Here is an 18,102-nt window from a genome sequence, read left to right as displayed (position 1 = left end):
CCACCCCCCTGCCCAATCTCCCTGCCTCTGTCTGCTTATGTTCTCCAAAAATTGATGCTCACAAATGTGGATCTGAAAACATATTTCTCTGAAGGAGCTAGCACGTGGTATTCACAAAAGAACATTGCATACTAATGGCTTATTTCAATTTAAGAAATGACTTCCTCCCAGCAGTAATTTGAAGGTCCTTGTCTTCTGCATTTACAAAGTTGGTGTGGTTTCTTACCTCTATAATCTCTATAGTTCAGTTTCCCTCCTTGTGTATGATCCAACCGTTTTGTCTGTTTCTGTATTTGCTTTGTAAAATCAAAGTGATCAGAACATTTCCATTTACTCGAAATCCAGGAGATCCTTGTGGGATTTAAATTTTGGATTATTCACCTTTTGATCTGATGTCCATGTTGACTTAAAAGTTGAGTTTCAATGATCGCACCTCAAGGTCCATTTAGTAGATGTTTATTCTGAAGTTTTTGCCGCCCTATCACATGATGTCCCTCGGCAGATCAAATGAAGTTTGCTCAGAGTTTGAGTTCAGTTCAGTTTATTCTAAGGTGACATTAAATGCATATTCTTGTTGTGTCAGTATATATAATTGGTGTCCTAAGGTGCTTTTTTACAATTTTTTAACAGTAAACTGGTCAAAATTAAATATATTGTTACAGAATGTCCGCACCATATTTCTAACTGCATTTAAAAGCTGTCAAATCCTGATCTCCTTGTTTGCATCTTGTACCCAGATTTACAAACAGATTCACAGTAAAGACAGATGAAAGCTTCTAAAACAAAAAATGCTCATCATTTGGAGAAAAGAGAGTGACAGAGATGGACAGAAAGAGAGAGAGAGAGAGAGAGACTCCTGCTAGGATGATGGATGAACATGGCAAGAGCAGAAACATCCTGTCCCGACAGCTGATGTGTAGCGGGACGAGGAAAGGGGGAAAAAGTGTTAACTTGATGTGAGAAACAGCACTTGACATGACGATCTCACCTCAAGGTCAGTTTAATAGCTGCTCTGGAGGCTTCAGTTATATCACTTGATTCTTCATTAGTAGATGTAGTTTGCCCTGTTGTCATGGAGATTCCCTTTTTCATTTCCGAGCACTGAGAAGTTGTCATTCATAAATCGTTTGGCAAGAGTGAACTTTCACACTCAAATTTTAGCTCGCCATAGGCGAGAGGTCCTTAGTTACCAAACTCCTCCTGCTGCAGAGGAACAGGTGACACGACTGGAAGATTCACAAGAGCTAGTAAACGGACCTCGAGGTCGTTGTCAGTTTAGACGCTGTGAAGCCGGTCAGTAATTTCAGCAACAAGTGGCAGTGATTTGTGTGTGAGGGAATGGGTTTGTTTTTCCTGCGAGTTTAGGAAGAAGTTGTCGGTGTGCATTGTTTTGCTAATGAATTTTCAGGTATCCTCTTGTCGTCTTCCCCCTGAGGGAAACTACATGCGATTGAAATATCTTCTGTAAATGGAATAACACAGTTAAGCACGTATTTTGAAAAAATGGACTGTTGATTATTGCATTTTTTTTCCGTCTTTTATTGTTCTTGTTATCTAAATAAATAACATGTTTTTGGTTTTAAGATGTGTCACCCTGGTACGTTAAGCCTCTTCATAACTTTACGGATGTTCTAATGGCTGTTTTATACAATATATTAAACTGCACGTCTCCAATAAAGTCTGTTAATCTGAGCAGGGAATTTTTTTATTTATTTTTTAAATGGGTCACTTACCAGCGGTGTGCCAGTATTTGCCATCTTGCTTCACTGATTTTTCTCTGTGCTATGGTATTTTAGCTCTTAGTTCTCCTCAGAAAGTCCAACAGAAGCAGAAATCTAACCTTTCTAGAAAGCAGAACTGTTAAAATCAGGATGAACCGAACGCCTTGCAGGTGATTAAAATGCTCTGACTTTTGTTATTTAAAGTTATGGAGAAGTCATATTACATCAGGGCTCCGGGGGGAACCCTGGAGGAGGACTGAGGTCGATAGTGACTCATTTTCACACCTCTTCCTGCTCCAATGCCAAACCCACTCCTTAGCATAGGCAGCAAATTAAATATCATAACTTTCTTCCTCTCTGCTTTCCTCCCTCTTATTTTATCCTTTGTGTCTCTCCCCTGCTCCATCTTTAGTTTCTCTCTCCTCAGTTCTGTCTGCCACCTCCTTTCTTTTCAGTTCTTATTTCAGTTTTTTCTCCTCTCTGTGTCCACTTTCTTTTCACTCTGACAAACAGTAGCGGGATGCTACCATGTATGTCAGTAAAACTTTCATCAGTATTTTAGGTCTGATTTTTCATGCATTTTCTCACAGCATGCAAAGTACCCATTGTGACTGCAGCAGAAGCTCTACAACAAATTCTCATCTTAAACAAGCTATTTAGTTCAATATTTTCTTTTCTTTCAGAAAATATCCCTGTTGTGATATGAGATTATTTTACTTTATAGTATTTTACCCCCAAATATTAAACTGAATGACCTTCATAATCGGATGTATACTCATATACCCCAAAGGTTCACTATAATGAAGACTGTCACATCCTTGATTAGGTTTTTAAGGATTATGTGCTTCTCCTCTTATTCTGGCCACTGATAGTTAATAACAGCTTTGTTGAGCCCTCATGGGGATGTGACTGAGGTCTGTTGTAGCTGTGTTCGCTGAGTGTTTATTGTTCCTTCGTTTCCACTTCCCATAATTCCCCTGTCCCTCGCTATAATTTCCCTCTCCTGCTGTGCTATTCTGTCAGTCTCTTCTCTTTGCTGTGTTTTATTTCTTTTATTTCCTGTGCCCCAGGGTGGAGATTGGTCATCAGGTTGCCATGACAAAAGCGTTTAATATTGTCCAGGTTGAGTGGATGGCGTCAGAGAAATGAGTTTTCTTGGAAATGTCAATAATTTCAAAGAAAGTAAATAGCTAAATTCAGGTGTGCTCAATGAACAGAGAGTAATCCACAAAGAAGTACAAGTGCTATCAGTGCAGCAGTGTTCCTGTGGAGACACAGAAGAAGCCTTTTCTTCTCCCCAATTCGTATGCCGCTGAGTCGTTGCCGAACACAACTAATAATACAAACAAGCATGAAACATGAAAATCAACTTCTTATGCAAGGCCCTGTTGCACAAGTGGATGAGTTAAAGTGCTCACAGACCTGTGCAATCTTTTAATGTTTTTATTCATATTTTGCTCTCCACCACCACTTCTCAGTGTGAGGCCAGGGACACCCTGAGGTCATAAGATCATAAGAACATAACACATGCTATTTCTATGTCAAAATTCTTCTTTTTTTGTCATTCATCTCTCCGTTTTGTTCTCAGGAAATCCAGAGCTGATTTTTAACTCTTCAGAATGTATGAAAAATGTCCAAAAGATATAAACTCGTAAGGGAAATCATTCCTGGGTTAAACTGCTCACAGCTCATAGACATTTACAACCTAAGACAAGGTGTCACAGGTAGACACTGTATTATTTTAATGCATCACAAGACAAAAGATTTTTGTCAAAACTGTTCATGTACCACTGTAAAATATGTAAGAATAAAAATGTAATATTTATGTTGTCTTGCAAAGTTTCACCATTCAATATTTCCACATTAGCAATGGAAAAAAAAGAGGGCTTCATGTACAAGAAAATGATCACCCAGCTTTGCGTTTATCATCTTTTAGCTAGTTGTAATTGTCACAGTATATGTCAGATTATAAACAGTATAATCTCATGTACTCTCACACAACACTGCTGCTCTGGTGCGTCTCTGTAAAACGTCATCCTCTGTGGTGTCTTTTGCTTTCATCATGCTGCTGTTTTGTTGCAGTGTCCACACTGTGGGAGTGCAGACGGACTAATGGCAAAGGAGGTCGAGCAGCCAGTCCACTGTGGCTTTAACCTCTGATTTTTTTTTACTGTCTGCTGGAGTCCAAATCAGCAAATGGGGTTAAATTAGAATAGAGTAGTGTTAGTCAATAAAATGTCCACCCAAGTACACCTCCATGCCTGCTGCTGTGTAAGTGTGTGTGTATTTTCAGTCAGCTGTGAAATGGACGATTCCTCCTTCCAGTTTAAGAACTGAGAGTAATGATGTAGAATGGAAGAGGTTTATAGAGATATTAAGCCCACCTCTTACTCCCTCTCTAACTCTCTCTCTCTGTCTCCAGCCCTTTCTTTGTCTCTCTCCCCCTTTTCCTCAATGTCCCCCTCTCTCTGTTTTTATGATGGCATTATTATCTCGCTCTCCCGCCCATTACTGTTCAGGTTGGAGCAGAATAATAAATTTCAGGATCATGCCGACGCAGCGTTTCTCCAGCTAAGGCTCATTCTGTGGACTCAACAGAAACACTGCTCCAAAACAACACAAGACAACAAACGTTGTAGCTTTTTTTTTTTTAATGTTCTCCTTAGTTTTAAAATACATCTAAAATAATATTTTAGGTAAAAACCATTTAGTAGAAGCATTAGTAGCAGAGGTTTTGTTGTGTTGATGGTAAAGTAGTGGTGCCGTTTCAGTGCAGTGATGCTGCTGCCATCAAGGGATTTACATACGTCTTTTAAGAAGCTGTGTACAAGTGAGAATGTTTTTGTCACATTCATATCACAATCTGTCTATAAAATGCACATTCACTGCTTCACTTCAGATTTCAACATAATTCTAACTCAAAGCAAAAGCTTGCATTATTTCCGTGCCACTGTGTATGCTGCAGAAATATGTTTCGACAGGTTCTCGCCAAACAAGACAGTTGAGTGAAATGCACTGTCTGGACTAAAGACTGTTGGATACGCACAGGTGGCCAGTCAGCTTTGTTGCACATTAGCTCCCGTCGTGCGGCTGTCAGTGTACGATTAATATATTGCCATACGTTTTTGTTCTTCACTAACTAAGTAAAACTGCTTCATTTATACTCCTTTTGTTCTCTTGGGTTTGGTTTCCTTTGGTTACACTTCTTAAATCCTCATGTGCTCAGTGCAGGAGTGGAGTGCAGAAAATGTTGATGCACTCTCCTTTAAAACCGAGACTATGCAACATTTGAAAGAAGAAATAACACATTCGTGCAATGTATAATATTATTATATGTTATAATTATTTTTATGATAATAATAATAATAAATATCTCAGTACATGCAGGGATTCTGCTGCTCCAGCCTCACTTGGTCTGTCATGACCTGGAACTTATAGTGGCTAGAGTTAACAAACTTTAGAGAGATGTTGCTGTGTAACTTACATTACTGAGTTTTTGTGATTCTTCTCTACTTGTGCTACTGTTACACTACGTTTTGCCATTTACCATCCTGTAATTATCAGGTGGTTGTTGGTGTTGAATCATCTCGTGGTGGTTGTGCTGTAAAAGTTACGTAGTGTCACCCCAAACCTGCCAATAAAGTACAGACGGTGAGCCAACTTGTGTGACTTATTTTGGATATCGGCATCAGCTGTGTGCCAGTGCTCTCACATTAAATTCATTCTGCAAATAACAAATTTACTAATCTCTGTTTCTCTGTCTCTCCTCAGCTTTCAGCCTATGGAGGGAGTGTGGTCTACACTGTGTCTTATACTACAGACCAACAGGAACAAAGGGCTATTAGAGTGACCTCAGAACATGACCTAATCATAGAGGTAAGTTTTTCGAACACACACAAAGGTAAACACATTATTGAGCACTGGCATGGTTATATATCGAACTCAAACAAAGAGCAGTTTAACAATATATCTGCCTTTTCCTGTACTGTTTTGCAGGTGTGTGTAATAGGTTTTACTTTATTAAACCCTGTGGGTACATTTGGGAGATTCCTTAGTGGTAGTGAGCAGTCCAGAAATAAGCTCCGCATCTGTCAAGGACATTGACAAAGAGTGTTTCTAACTCTGGGAGGTGGTGGTCACAACCAGAGGAAACCCACACCAACAATGTGAATGCAGGTTTTATGTACTTGTGTCTGCAGCATTATTTATCTTTTCCCACAAGCCACTGACTCTTACACCAGTGAAAACCACTAAATGAAGTAGCAAATGAAAGCTGTTAAAAACGCACGCACACACACACGCACATTAGCAGCTACAGCTGGCAGAGAAATGCTGAACTTAGCAATAAAAAATGCAGATAGTCTCCCCCTCTCCTTGCTCTCTGTATGTCTTTATAATGAGCAGGTTGCAATATGATGCATGGCAGCAATAAGCAAAGCAACAACACTATTAGTTAACTGTTTATATCTCCTATATCAGTAAACAGCAATGTGTGTTTGTGTGTGTGTGTGAGTGCACAGTACACACACAATCACAAAATGCACGTTTGTTTGTGTGTTAGTGTGTGTGTGTGTGGTTATGCATGTTCAGTGTGCCAGGGCTCTACAAATGATCCCGTTATTTTTGCACTTACAACTTTCAACCAATGACGTGTGAAAAAGGAAATGTTAATTCGAATAGTTTGAAAGATTTTCAGATTGTGTGTCTGTAACAGGCTGCAATTGCTAGAAGTATCTACCTCTCAGACACTGACTGGGAAAAATTCATTAGAGGTAAAAGAAAAAAAATTAAAAGATGAATTAAAAGTTTCATCCTGTAGAGGTGGAATTTTAAATTGAATATGGACACAAATGCAAACATTTGTATTGCAAGTTTGCAAAATCTCTTTACATTAGTCAAAATGAAATGACTGGAATGAAAACATTTAAAGACGGGAAGAAGAATATAAAGGAGGAAGGAAAAAAGGCAATATAGGAAAGAAAGAAGGAAACGATAGGAGGAAATGAAGAGAGACAGAAAACGGGAACAAATGATGGAAGGAGGAAGACGGTAGGGAAGAAAAGGAAGGATGAATGATGGGAGGAAAGAAGGTAGAAAAATGGAAGGGAGAAAGAAGGGAAAAAGGGAAAGAAAGATCAGGAGGAAACAAGCAGACACTGAGGGAAGATGGATGGAAACAATGTAAGGAAGGAAGGAAAAAGATAAAGGAGATGCAGGAAAGAAGGAAATGAAAGAACAAGGTAAGAAGGAAGAAAGGGAAGAAAGGTTAAGGTGAAAAGAGAAAATTGAAGGAGGAAAGGAAAAAAAACGAGGAAAGAAACGGGGAGAAAAAAGGGGGAAGAAAGTAAACAGGGAGGAGGGAAAGAAAAGAAGAAGGAAAGAAAGAAACAAAGAGGGAAAGACACGGGAAAGAATGAAAACCGAGAGATGGACAGTCACAGACCAATGAGCTTGTGTTATTTAAATCCGCGTCAGTGAGATCGACAGACTGGGAGGAGATGGGAGGAGGAGGAGAAGAGGACAAGTGTCGGTCTTGTTGTCAACAAAAAGCCTCTCCAAATGATGACAATAATGATCCACCTACACACTGTCAACCAACTTTCTCCCTCTCCTCTGTGCCCCCCCCCCCCCAAATCTGTTTTCTCTCTGCATATCTGCATCAAGTTGTGGTATTGTTTGCTGCATGGCTCTGTGAAGCGCAAGCAGCTCGTCTCTTGGTTGTAACTATTTGGGATGTGAATAGACAATAATCTCTCTGTCTTCGTTTGTCTGTATGGCTTTGTTGATTTCCGTGTCTTTCTCTCAATCCATGCCCACTTTATCAGCCTCCATCAGCGCAGTTAAAAGAAATATAAATACCAAGCCTTCCACGGCAACAATAACAACCGCCACCAGTGTTCTGCTCTGGAGATGCCGTATGTGTGTCTTGGGGTTCTCATTTAGCTTAAAACCACTGTAAGGGAATCAGTTTCATTCTACTATCCAAATGTATTTCTCACCAGTGCAAAACAATATGTTTTGACAGAGTTCTTTTGAGTATTGTTAGAAGTAGTTCAAGATGTCATTTCTAGAAATGTCAATAACAGGTTGAAGGAAATGTGGAAGCTAGAGGTGTAAACAAATAGAAATACATTATTCAGATATGACTTGAAAAAATGGCTCTGAACAGCATCCAACTTTACAGTAATATAGTAATTTTTTTTGTAAGGGACCACGCACTGTATTAACTATAAATGCTGTCATTTGATACGTTATACTAGAGTTAGTTTGAAGCTTATTTTCATCTGCAGTCCCACGGCGGCTCACAAAGCAACAATGAACTGATTCTACTGACAAGTGTTGCCTGTGTAGCCAAGGCTCGGTACAGCTTAATCCTGGATTCTAAAGAGCTCCACTGTAGTGCAAAAATAATTAAAAATACATTAATGAGCCACACTGTCATTCATTTTTCATTACCATCTCACATACACCGTCCTGTTACTGTTAATACTCATAAATCCCCAGCTGAAAACGGTCCCTACAAATGCACTGTTTATTTCTGTTTGTTTAAATTTGGCTAGAAATGACAGTGCCCAGCTGTTTTAGGAACTTTGTCTTTTTAAAAATGAAACTATACATTTGTGACCGCATTCAATAGGAATGAATGGGCCTGTCTGGTTACAGCAGATGAAAAGGTATTGTGGTACTGTGACATGGACTAACACATTGTCGGTTTTGGTCTTTTCATGAGATTTGTTCACAATAAGAAAAATATGGGAAAGTGCCAACCTTATTCTTTAATGATTTTTTTTAGGTGTGATAAATAGAAGTGAGAGACAATAAAATATGCACATTAAAAGCCTTTCTGTCAGAGACATAAAAACAATTCTCTCTAAGGTGACTGTCTTTTTTCTTGTCAATCTGCCTCGCTCTTTCTTTCCGTCTTTGTCTGTGTATTTCTCTACGCTGCCACTGCTTTCTATCTCTTTATGTCTCTCTCCATCTTCTCTCTTTCAATTAGTTTTTATTTAATGGTTTATTGGCACGGTAAGCTCTCTCTCTCCCTCTCCCCCTCTCCATCAGTCGTTGTCACTCTGCGTTAGCTGCTACATGCCATTGATCTGTTCTCAACAAGAGATAGTCAGATACCAGGTCTGGCCTCAGTTCACTTTGCATTCAGTCCATTCAAAATGTCAATAGAAACTGCAGCGCATTACCTAATGACACATCATTCACTCTCACTCTCTTTTTATCCCCCAATCAGTTGGATATGATGGTCTTTTCATGAAAGAGGCAGACTTTTAGAGAACACAAATGTCTTAGATGTTTGGAATTATAAGTTAATTGCATCAAAGAAGAGAAAATATGAGAATCAACAACATGTTTTTCTTCTTTCTGTAACAGGGCGGCGGGATGAAGATCATAGACAGAAGGTTTGGCCAGCCGGTTTACCCGTCCTCACCAAGCACCAATCACATTCTTCTCCTTCCAGAGAACTTCCTGGTTTCAGAGACAAGACAAGTGATTAGTCGGAGGGATTTCTTGTCAGTGTTAGCCAATGTGACGAGAGTGATGGTCCGGGCCTCTTACAGCACAGAACCCAGCGCTGTGTACAGGTACGAACAGAAACATGCACACACTATGACACTTGGGCATTATGGGATGATGACATGAAGCGGGCCAAGTGTCCTGGACATAGCCAGTATTAGTTTTAGCATTTTAGTATCTTAGTATTGTTTTCTTACTTTAAAATTCCAACAAATCATCCACCCACGCACCTATTAGCTATACCCTCTTATCCTTGAGGATCAGGGGCAGCAGCCAATCACTGAGTGAGCAGCAGTTTAAATTGACTAACAAAGTGATAGACTCATGGCGTGAACATGCAAACTCCATAGCGTCCGCTGGGTGACTCATTTTGCTGTGAGGTGAAAACCACTGTACCACCATGAGGGCCCTAACTAACGTGTAGTGTAGTTAACTAACTACACTAACTAACTAAAGCCAATTGTCCCATGACATATATTTACTTTTATGTGTAGCTCAAAAATATACCCAGGTTTTTGTATTTTGAGTCCATGAAAATCTTATGTTAGTGAAACTAATATATAATTCTAATGTTATGTAATTAAAGAATTAAATTAAATTTGATATATTTTAATAATTTTGGCTTCCAGTTCCTTAGTGATAGAATTGTATCTTGTTGTTACTAAAATGGCTCCACACTTGATGTATAGAATAAACACAGATAGGCAAAAGAATAAACAAATTTTCCATAAATGTAAACTCCCAGCAGCTTTAAACATGAAATCAACTTTCCCAGAGTTGAGACACAGCTCTTTCATTCATTAACGCTCGGTAACCTAAACATAAAGATGGCAGCTTTATGGGTGAAGGTTATTGCTGTATGAGCATAATTCTACCTGAGAGAAGTTATAAAAACCCCATCAGCCAAACAGCCCAGTTTATGTATGTGAACGCATATGTAAAAACAGATGGACTACCAGTGTGCCACATGTTAATGCTTTATATATCTGTGTGTGTGTGTGTACGTACGTAGACTCCACTCATTCTCAATGCAGGTAGCCAATCCCTCTGCCCGAGGAGAGCAGAGAGCAACAGCTGTAGAACATTGTTCTTGTCCTCCTGGATATGCTGGAACTTCCTGTGAGGTAAACACACACACAATCACATGCACTCACAGACACACAACTGCTGCAATTTAAACATTTCCTGTACAAAAATAAAATGTCAGTTTACAAAGTAAGCATCACAGTTTTTAACAAATTGGATAAAATAGACTTAATAATTAGCAGGCTCAAATTGCCGTGAGCTGGAATGAGCGAGAAACACAAAACTTAGTCAAATAACTGGAAATGATTTGTGCTGCTGGCCCAAGAAGTATGAGCGCAATCGGCCACATAGTGGTGCTGTAATTAAGGCTCATTTTCAAAAGGCCACACCCCTCACACCATTTGTCTGATTGACTTGAATTTTGACACACATGTCCAGCTCAATGTGCTTTACAAAAAAGCCGATTAAACTATAGAAGCCCGTCTGGATAATCTTTTTGCTAATTTGCATAATTTGAAAAACAGTAAAATGAAAAGGATTTATTGAATTTTTAGATTAGAAACACCAAATTTGGTATACAGCCTTGGGAGATGAAGATACAAATTTTTTCTATAATAAATGAGCAAGATCGGTTAGAAAACATGGCTACCATCAACAAAACTATCTTCAAAAGGCAGGGCTTAGCCGATATTGGTCATAACTCATTAATCGTTTGTCCAATCATCATAAAACTTAGCAGATATCTTTATGCTGTGATAGGGAGCAGGCCTACCAAAGGCTGCCCCTGTCACGAGTCCCATCAACATCGCCCATCAAATTTACCTCTCAGCTGCAGGTCAATATTCTCTACAAAAAGGCTTTGTGATAATAGCGACTACCATTATGAGCTAATTAGCATAACATTAAAAACAGTAAAATGAATAGAACTTCCCTTGGGTGAATGAGCAGCACATTTGGTAAACTTGGTAGATATCTTCAGGTTATTATAGGGAATAGGACAACCAAAGCAATAAGTAGCTAAAATTCCGCTGCTTCTCTCGGTTGAGTGCAAAACGGTTAGAACTCGTGAATTGCCGCTATAATCTTTTCAAATTTAATTGCAACAATCTTGGTATCTGCAAGTCTGAAAAAGTGTTGCTTTTCACACATTGATAAAAGTTGTTCTTTCTTAAAATCTCATAAAACAAAAAAACCCCATAAAAACATTGCATCAAACCATTAATAATACAGTGATATAAGATACAACATGACCTACAAGATCTTTTTGGAAATATAAACCTGTTTTACGCTTTGAAACACTCACCCTAAAGCATGGTTTTATTGTATTTTGCTTTTAGTAGACCTGAATCTTAAATGTTTTACTTGTCTCATTAATATTAAACATGGATGATTAAAAGAAAACCGCTACAATCCTTTAAAACCTCCGCACCAAAACAACAATGTCAAATCAATGTGTTGTTTCAGAATGGAGCTGATTTACTGGTGTTTTTTGCATATATGGACACACATACTGTACATGTCTGTCTAACTGTGTGTGTGTGTGTGTGTGTGTGTGTGTGTGTGTTTCAGGCATGTGTTCCTGGTTTTCGGAGGGTTAATGGAGATCTGTATAACGGTGTGTGTGAAGCTTGTCATTGCCACGGACACGCCACACAATGCAACGAGGTCACAGGACACTGCCTGGTAAGATCATTAATAAGTTGATTAAACCACTTTTCTGCGTCTCTGTTTCATCATTTATGGGTTAATTCAGTTCTCAATATATCTGTAATTTTATTAACTCCTTTTTTACTTTTAAATTAGTAAGGGAAACAAACAGGAAAAAAAACAACAGTGAAACAGGATGCATACTGTTCATGTCTGGTGTAGAAAAGGCTTAGGCACTTTTGATATTTATAGAATGTCAAAACATAATACCAAAATGGAAAACAATATATTTCTATAAATGTGCAGAATATTTCAAGCAACGGAATTCATCCAGATAGAATATTGTTTGTACTGTGCTTGTAAACACATTAACTATTGACAAAATGTATCTTTTAAAGCATTAAGGTGTCACTCTGTTTATCATCATTATGGTGTGATGGTAAGTGTAAGTGTCTTTCATAAGTAAATGAGCTTAAAACCATCAACTTATTCATGTTGACATCATTGATGTTTTTAGATGAATAATTGAGAGAGTTTTAACTCTGTTGGGAGCCCTTGATTGTTCATGTGTAATGGTCAATTTACAGTTCACTCTTTGCCCTATAAATTGTAGAAAAAGATGAATGAAGTATTTGCTTTGTCACTGAAATGTTTTTTGCTTTTAGGCTCTGATCTTAACTCCTTTGTGTTAGAGACAAGTTTGAAGTTTAGGGACATCTAAAGCTGAGGTGGTGCAAGGAAGCAGGAACTACTGTTAGAGCTTTTAAATGGAAGACACACCCATCTTTTAGCTTCAAGGAGAATCAAATGAGATGTATGAGTTCACATGGAAAAGATGTACTTTGGCACTAGTTTATCTTAAAGAGAGAGGTTGAAAATTTTTCCTACTAATAAGTTTCCAATTACGTCCTTTTCGAGTCACCATCTAGTGGCCACTAAAGGAACTGCAGGGTGAGACACTTTCACTCACACACACACACACACACACACACACACGCACACACACAGAAACATAAAAATACTCAGTGCACACACATATACACATACATGCCAACCTGCTCTTGTGCATCTGCACACACATTGTCACTCCCCAGTCTACACAATGCCTCAGGCTTAACCTGTCAGTTAGCATCAAACTAACACACACACGCACGCACGCACGCACGCACACACACAACCACACACACACACACACACACACACACACAGTTTTGGGTTTTGTATTACCATGTTATGTTTCATTATAGATGAGGAGCATGCTGGGATATGTCAGAGGGAAAGCACACACATGAAGAAAGACAGGGAGGCAGGCTCAATTTCTCTCTCTTACACACACACACACACACACAAACACACACACACACACACACACATACACACACACACACACACACAGTCTCCTCTATACATATTCATACACAGTGACAAGCAGACAGACAGATGCAAACACACTCTTTCCCTGAGGAATGTGTTCTCTGGCTATAGTTGAATGAGTGAATGATGGCATAGTCCTATAGGTTAAGTGTGTGTGTGACTCAGTTATGTTCCATATCATTTCTTTCTCAGATTAAATGTCTCTTCCCTTCTGAGACACACACACACACACACACACACACACACACACACACACACACACACACACACACACACACTCTCACACACTGGGGACAACCTCCCCACAGGAACACAGTTTCAGCTTACTTTAATTGTTAAATGACCCAAACTCTAAAATACAAGAGTAAAAAAAAAGTCAGATTTATTGCAAGTTTTTTATTCTGCATCATAAGATCAGTGAAATGTCATGCAGAAGTATTAACTCTACATTATGTATTTACATTATGTGATGTTACTGTTAGAGCTCTGAGGCAGTCTAAATAAGGTCATCAATTATGCTCATTAACTAGAAGGATTTAGACTGAACTTGTGTTGCAAGTGGTATTTTTTATATTACCAGTCATCAACAGTCAAGGAGTCACAATGCCAACAAATATACAAGGCCATGCTGATCCTCTCACAGCAGAGATTCATTTGAAATACATTACTTGTAGTTTAGAGCGTTTATTACCTGAGATGCTGATTGATTGATAGACCTGTTTTGTGCAGGTTGCATTGTTTGTTGGTGGGAAAAAAAATTTACATGATAATCAAAGAATTAATAAAATAGGGGAACAATAAAGGTACATTTTCTCTTTTTTGAGAAATACAATCTGTTTCTTTACTTTTTGCCCAATTCTGTCTTCTATCATAATTTGTTCTCAGTTAAACTATTAAATTATTCAAAAATAGTGCAGTGTATCGAACCATCAAAGCTGTGTAAGTCCAAACTGTGAGTGGACTATATCATTACAAGTTCAGTAGTTGAGCAGCAACAGTTTATAAGTCTGAAAACAAAACAAAAAAATGTCTCGTTAATGTTTGATTGAAATTGGGTTTTTATCAGTTGATCTTTGAGTGTGCAAACATCCTGGCAATCAGTTCTTAGCACCAAGGCTGAAGGAAAAGCTCTAAATAATAATAATAATAATAATAATAATAATAATGATAAGAAGAAGAAGAACAATTATAATAATAACAATTTTGCAGCTTACAATTTTCACCAACACTGAAATTTGTTGATACATTTTGAGCTACATTAGCAACCAAGTGTTAGGTTGAAATTATACCTGTGGGTCCTGGGTGCTTGGTTACTACTGTAACAAAATGTGATGCTATTCCCGAACCATATCATTAACGTTGACCTCCTGGAGATTGTTCCTCCAGCCGCTGTGTGCAAGATAATCATTTGATTTGACAGCTTTACTTAATAACATTAATTTGTGTTTTTGTACAAATATATCAAAAAAATGTCTTCTCTTCTTATTACAGTATTGAAACACTTGAGCCGATTAGTTTTTACCTTTCGAACCTTTAACCTCTCTAAGCAAAGTGTGACAATACACTAAAATAGAACAGGTCTGTTGTTGGCTCCTCGGTTTTCTTCTCAGTCCTAACTTGCATCCTCTCCAGCTATTAACTACAAATTAACTTAATTGTGGCTCCTAATTCATCTTCATCATTGTTTTAGGATGATAAAAGCGGCCGTGGTGCTACTTGTGCGTGTTCAGCATTTTCCTCACCACACTGCGTTTACAATGCAAACTCAGCTTGTCCTGCCTGTAACACATGTACTGGATGGATTACTTATCAAGGTGTTATCTTGCATTGCAGCAAACAAAGAAAAACTCTAAACACGCACTCTGATAATCACCAGTAGGATTAATTTTAGTCTTGTATTGAGAATTGAAAATTTATAAGTGAAAAAAAAAGAAATAAGCAAATGAGAAAAAATTTGAAAATGGTTGACCTGTTTGGAAATAGATTAAATGCTATCTGATTTGTTTTAATGATTTAAGATAATAAGAAACACAATAGGTTGTCAGGACTTTTTCATCATCACAGATACTGATCTTCTCATGACACTGAGGTTAACAGTCAGACTGTCTGTTTGCCAAATGCTTGGTTTGTTCTCTCGACATAAATGAACTTTAACCTGTGTGTCTCCTCCAGGACTGCTTCCACCACACCACTGGCCCCCACTGTGACACCTGCCTACCTGGATACTATGGTAACGCCACCCATGGGTCACCTGCAGACTGTCAATCCTGTGCCTGCCCACTCAATCTTCCCAGCAACAAGTAGGTTCTGAAGACGTTGGGGCTAATGCCGCTATGATGACAAAACGCCCAACTCTGTTACTGCTGACACCCGTGACTCCATGGCCCCAATTCCCTTCTTGACCTGTCTCTTGATAACATTCCTCTCTCCTCTCCTGCCACATTTTTGTCCTTAAAGAACATCACCACACATAGAGGCTTCATTACTGTGAGTAGGAATATAATTGTAAAGACATGAATAGAAATATCATCATCACAGTCAGAAACATCAATACAAGCGAGCAAACATCATCCCTGTGGGTGGAAATGCCCACAATTGGCTGAATTAACATAACTGTGGTGAAAAAAACTGACACAGTAGCAAACTCAAACCTCTCCCGCAAGTCATTAACTGCGTTTAAAACAAAGCTTTTATGATTCCATCGCTCTCATACGGCACACTGCTCGTGCTGTGCCTGCTTCACAGTTCAAACTATTGTTGCTCAAGTAAGAAAAAAAAAATTGTAAAAGTAAAAATAGCTGGGAATTAACTTCTGAGGGTAGAAAAATACTGTCCAACTTTACTCATAATAAATAATTCATGTATCAAATTGTTAGCAGTTCGTAATGAACCTCTTATTGAAGGTTTTAGCAAGGGAATGTAGAAGAAAATCTGGGATTACCTAATTTAATCAGGGACCTCTATAAAACCTATATAAAAAAACACTGACATATCATCACCTTTTAAATTGATTCGGTGAACTTGTTATAAAACAGATGTTCATTTGCACATCTAGCAGATACAGAACAACATTATCAGTCATTTGGAGTCATGTCTGTGTCCGTCTGACTGCAAGTCTTATGTCTCTGTTTTTGGTCTCCACCAACTCCTGAAGGAAAAATATGGTTCTTTAGCATCTCTGTATCTCCATTATGTTCATCAGCTTGTCACTAACTATGTTGGCTTGCCTTTTGGTAATGCACAATGGGTTTTGTTTTTCTTGGATCTTTTTTTAGCTAAAGATAGCTGTCTGCTGTGGCGGAAAATGAAAGCATGAGAGCAGTGAGAGTGAACCAAAAGAGTAAAGTTGCAGGTGGACAGCTAAACAATAAGCTGAGACTTGTATAAAGCTCTGTAAAGGAGAGAGGAGCTGCAGATTCAGGAGATAATTCTCTGCAGCTTCATCATTACGATCAACCCATTGTAACATTGTCATTTAATACATTGTTAATTTAAAGATATTGATTATGGATGCTTTGATAAACTACAACCACCATGTAGTCAGTAGTGGTTGTTACTTGCAAGGGAATGTTCAACTGAAATGAGATGGCTGCTGTCAAATTATCTCTTATTTTTGTGGGTGGATTTCTACTACAACTTCAGCTGTGTTGAAACAATATGTAAGCACTGGTTAACGTAGACGTTTACATCTTCTTTCATAGAGCTGCAGTTTCCCCAAACAACCAGAGAGAGATGCTGTGTGTTTGGTGCACAGATGTCACCAGCATGGGCACACACGCACGCACGCACGCACGCACACACGCACGCACACACACACAGGCAGCAGCAGCTGAGAATCTTGATGCAGTCATGACACGTCATGTCCAAAACTCTCAGAGCTAAAGAAAGACACAACTCTCTCTCTCTCTGTCACCTCTCCTCTTCTCTACCTCCCTCTAACCACTGCAGTAATAATAGCTTGAAGGTGCTGTGCCTTTCAGCCACTCGAAATAGCTATCTAGTCCCTTATGTTCACTGAAGCCAACCACCCAAATAGCCAGCCAGCCGGCCAGTCAGACTGTTGTTAGCAGTGATGCCTAACCTCTTATGAACATCAGATGAAGTGATGTCCATATTAGTTTCAGCACAGGAATCACGGAGGCGATTTACAGCGAATCAATAGAAATCAGTTTAGTCCTGGAAAGCTGTTCCGCTTTATTTACGCCGAGGCTTAATCACCCTGCTGCAATGAGGTTTTTTAGTGTTTTTATTTGGTAGTTTTTCAGTTAGATCTACATCTATTCAACAGATTTCAGTTAAATTTAGCTCCTTGGTCAATTATCCATCCATGACGGTCATTCTCCACCTATGAAGATTTAACTCCACTTTGATTTGTCTTTTTTTCATAACTGTCGTTACACAATCTCTGCCAAACTTTGCAAAAACATTTCTATCTTCTCATATGACCTAAACATTGCTGATGTATTTTTTAAATTCTGAACCATTTCCTTGTAATTGGAAGCCAAATTTGTGTCATCATGGTCTATTTTATGTATTACCCATAATTCTTGGAGACATTATGCCTTTTATGGCCAAATTTAGTCAGCGTAAGAAACAGATACTTTGTGGTCTCGAATCGGAGTCGCTTGAAATTTGCACTATTAATCTTTGTCTATTGTTATATCTGTCTATTATTATGTAGCCTTACACACACATTTGATATTTTGTGGGTTGGGATTGCGCTGCCAGGCCCAGTCTGGTGATCAGGATACCTCCAAGTGCAGTCATTAAACTTATCCAGCAGATTATTTTGATGAGCTGTGTTACT

General features: G+C 38.6%; 1 protein-coding gene across 1 annotated transcript in view; it reads left to right on the top strand.

Annotated features, from left to right (window-relative positions):
* Window positions 1-18,102, top strand: part of lama2 (laminin, alpha 2) — a 180,881-nt gene that overhangs the window by 71,482 nt on the left and 91,297 nt on the right. Inside the window, exons 15-19 of the mRNA XM_087176271.1 lie at window positions 5,493-5,597; window positions 9,105-9,316; window positions 10,261-10,372; window positions 11,844-11,957; window positions 15,468-15,595. Coding sequence (XP_087032397.1) covers window positions 5,493-5,597; window positions 9,105-9,316; window positions 10,261-10,372; window positions 11,844-11,957; window positions 15,468-15,595 — 671 coding nt within the window. The remainder of the gene's footprint in view (window positions 1-5,492; window positions 5,598-9,104; window positions 9,317-10,260; window positions 10,373-11,843; window positions 11,958-15,467; window positions 15,596-18,102) is intronic.

This window comes from Seriola lalandi, unplaced genomic scaffold, assembly GCF_002814215.2.
Source record: "Seriola lalandi dorsalis isolate HSWRI2012SDOR001 ecotype SW California unplaced genomic scaffold, Sedor1 jcf7180002054544, whole genome shotgun sequence".
NCBI classification, from domain to species: Eukaryota; Metazoa; Chordata; class Actinopteri; order Carangiformes; family Carangidae; genus Seriola; species Seriola lalandi.
The sequence above is the reverse complement of the archived record's forward strand: the minus strand, read 5'-3'. Positions and strand labels throughout refer to the sequence as shown.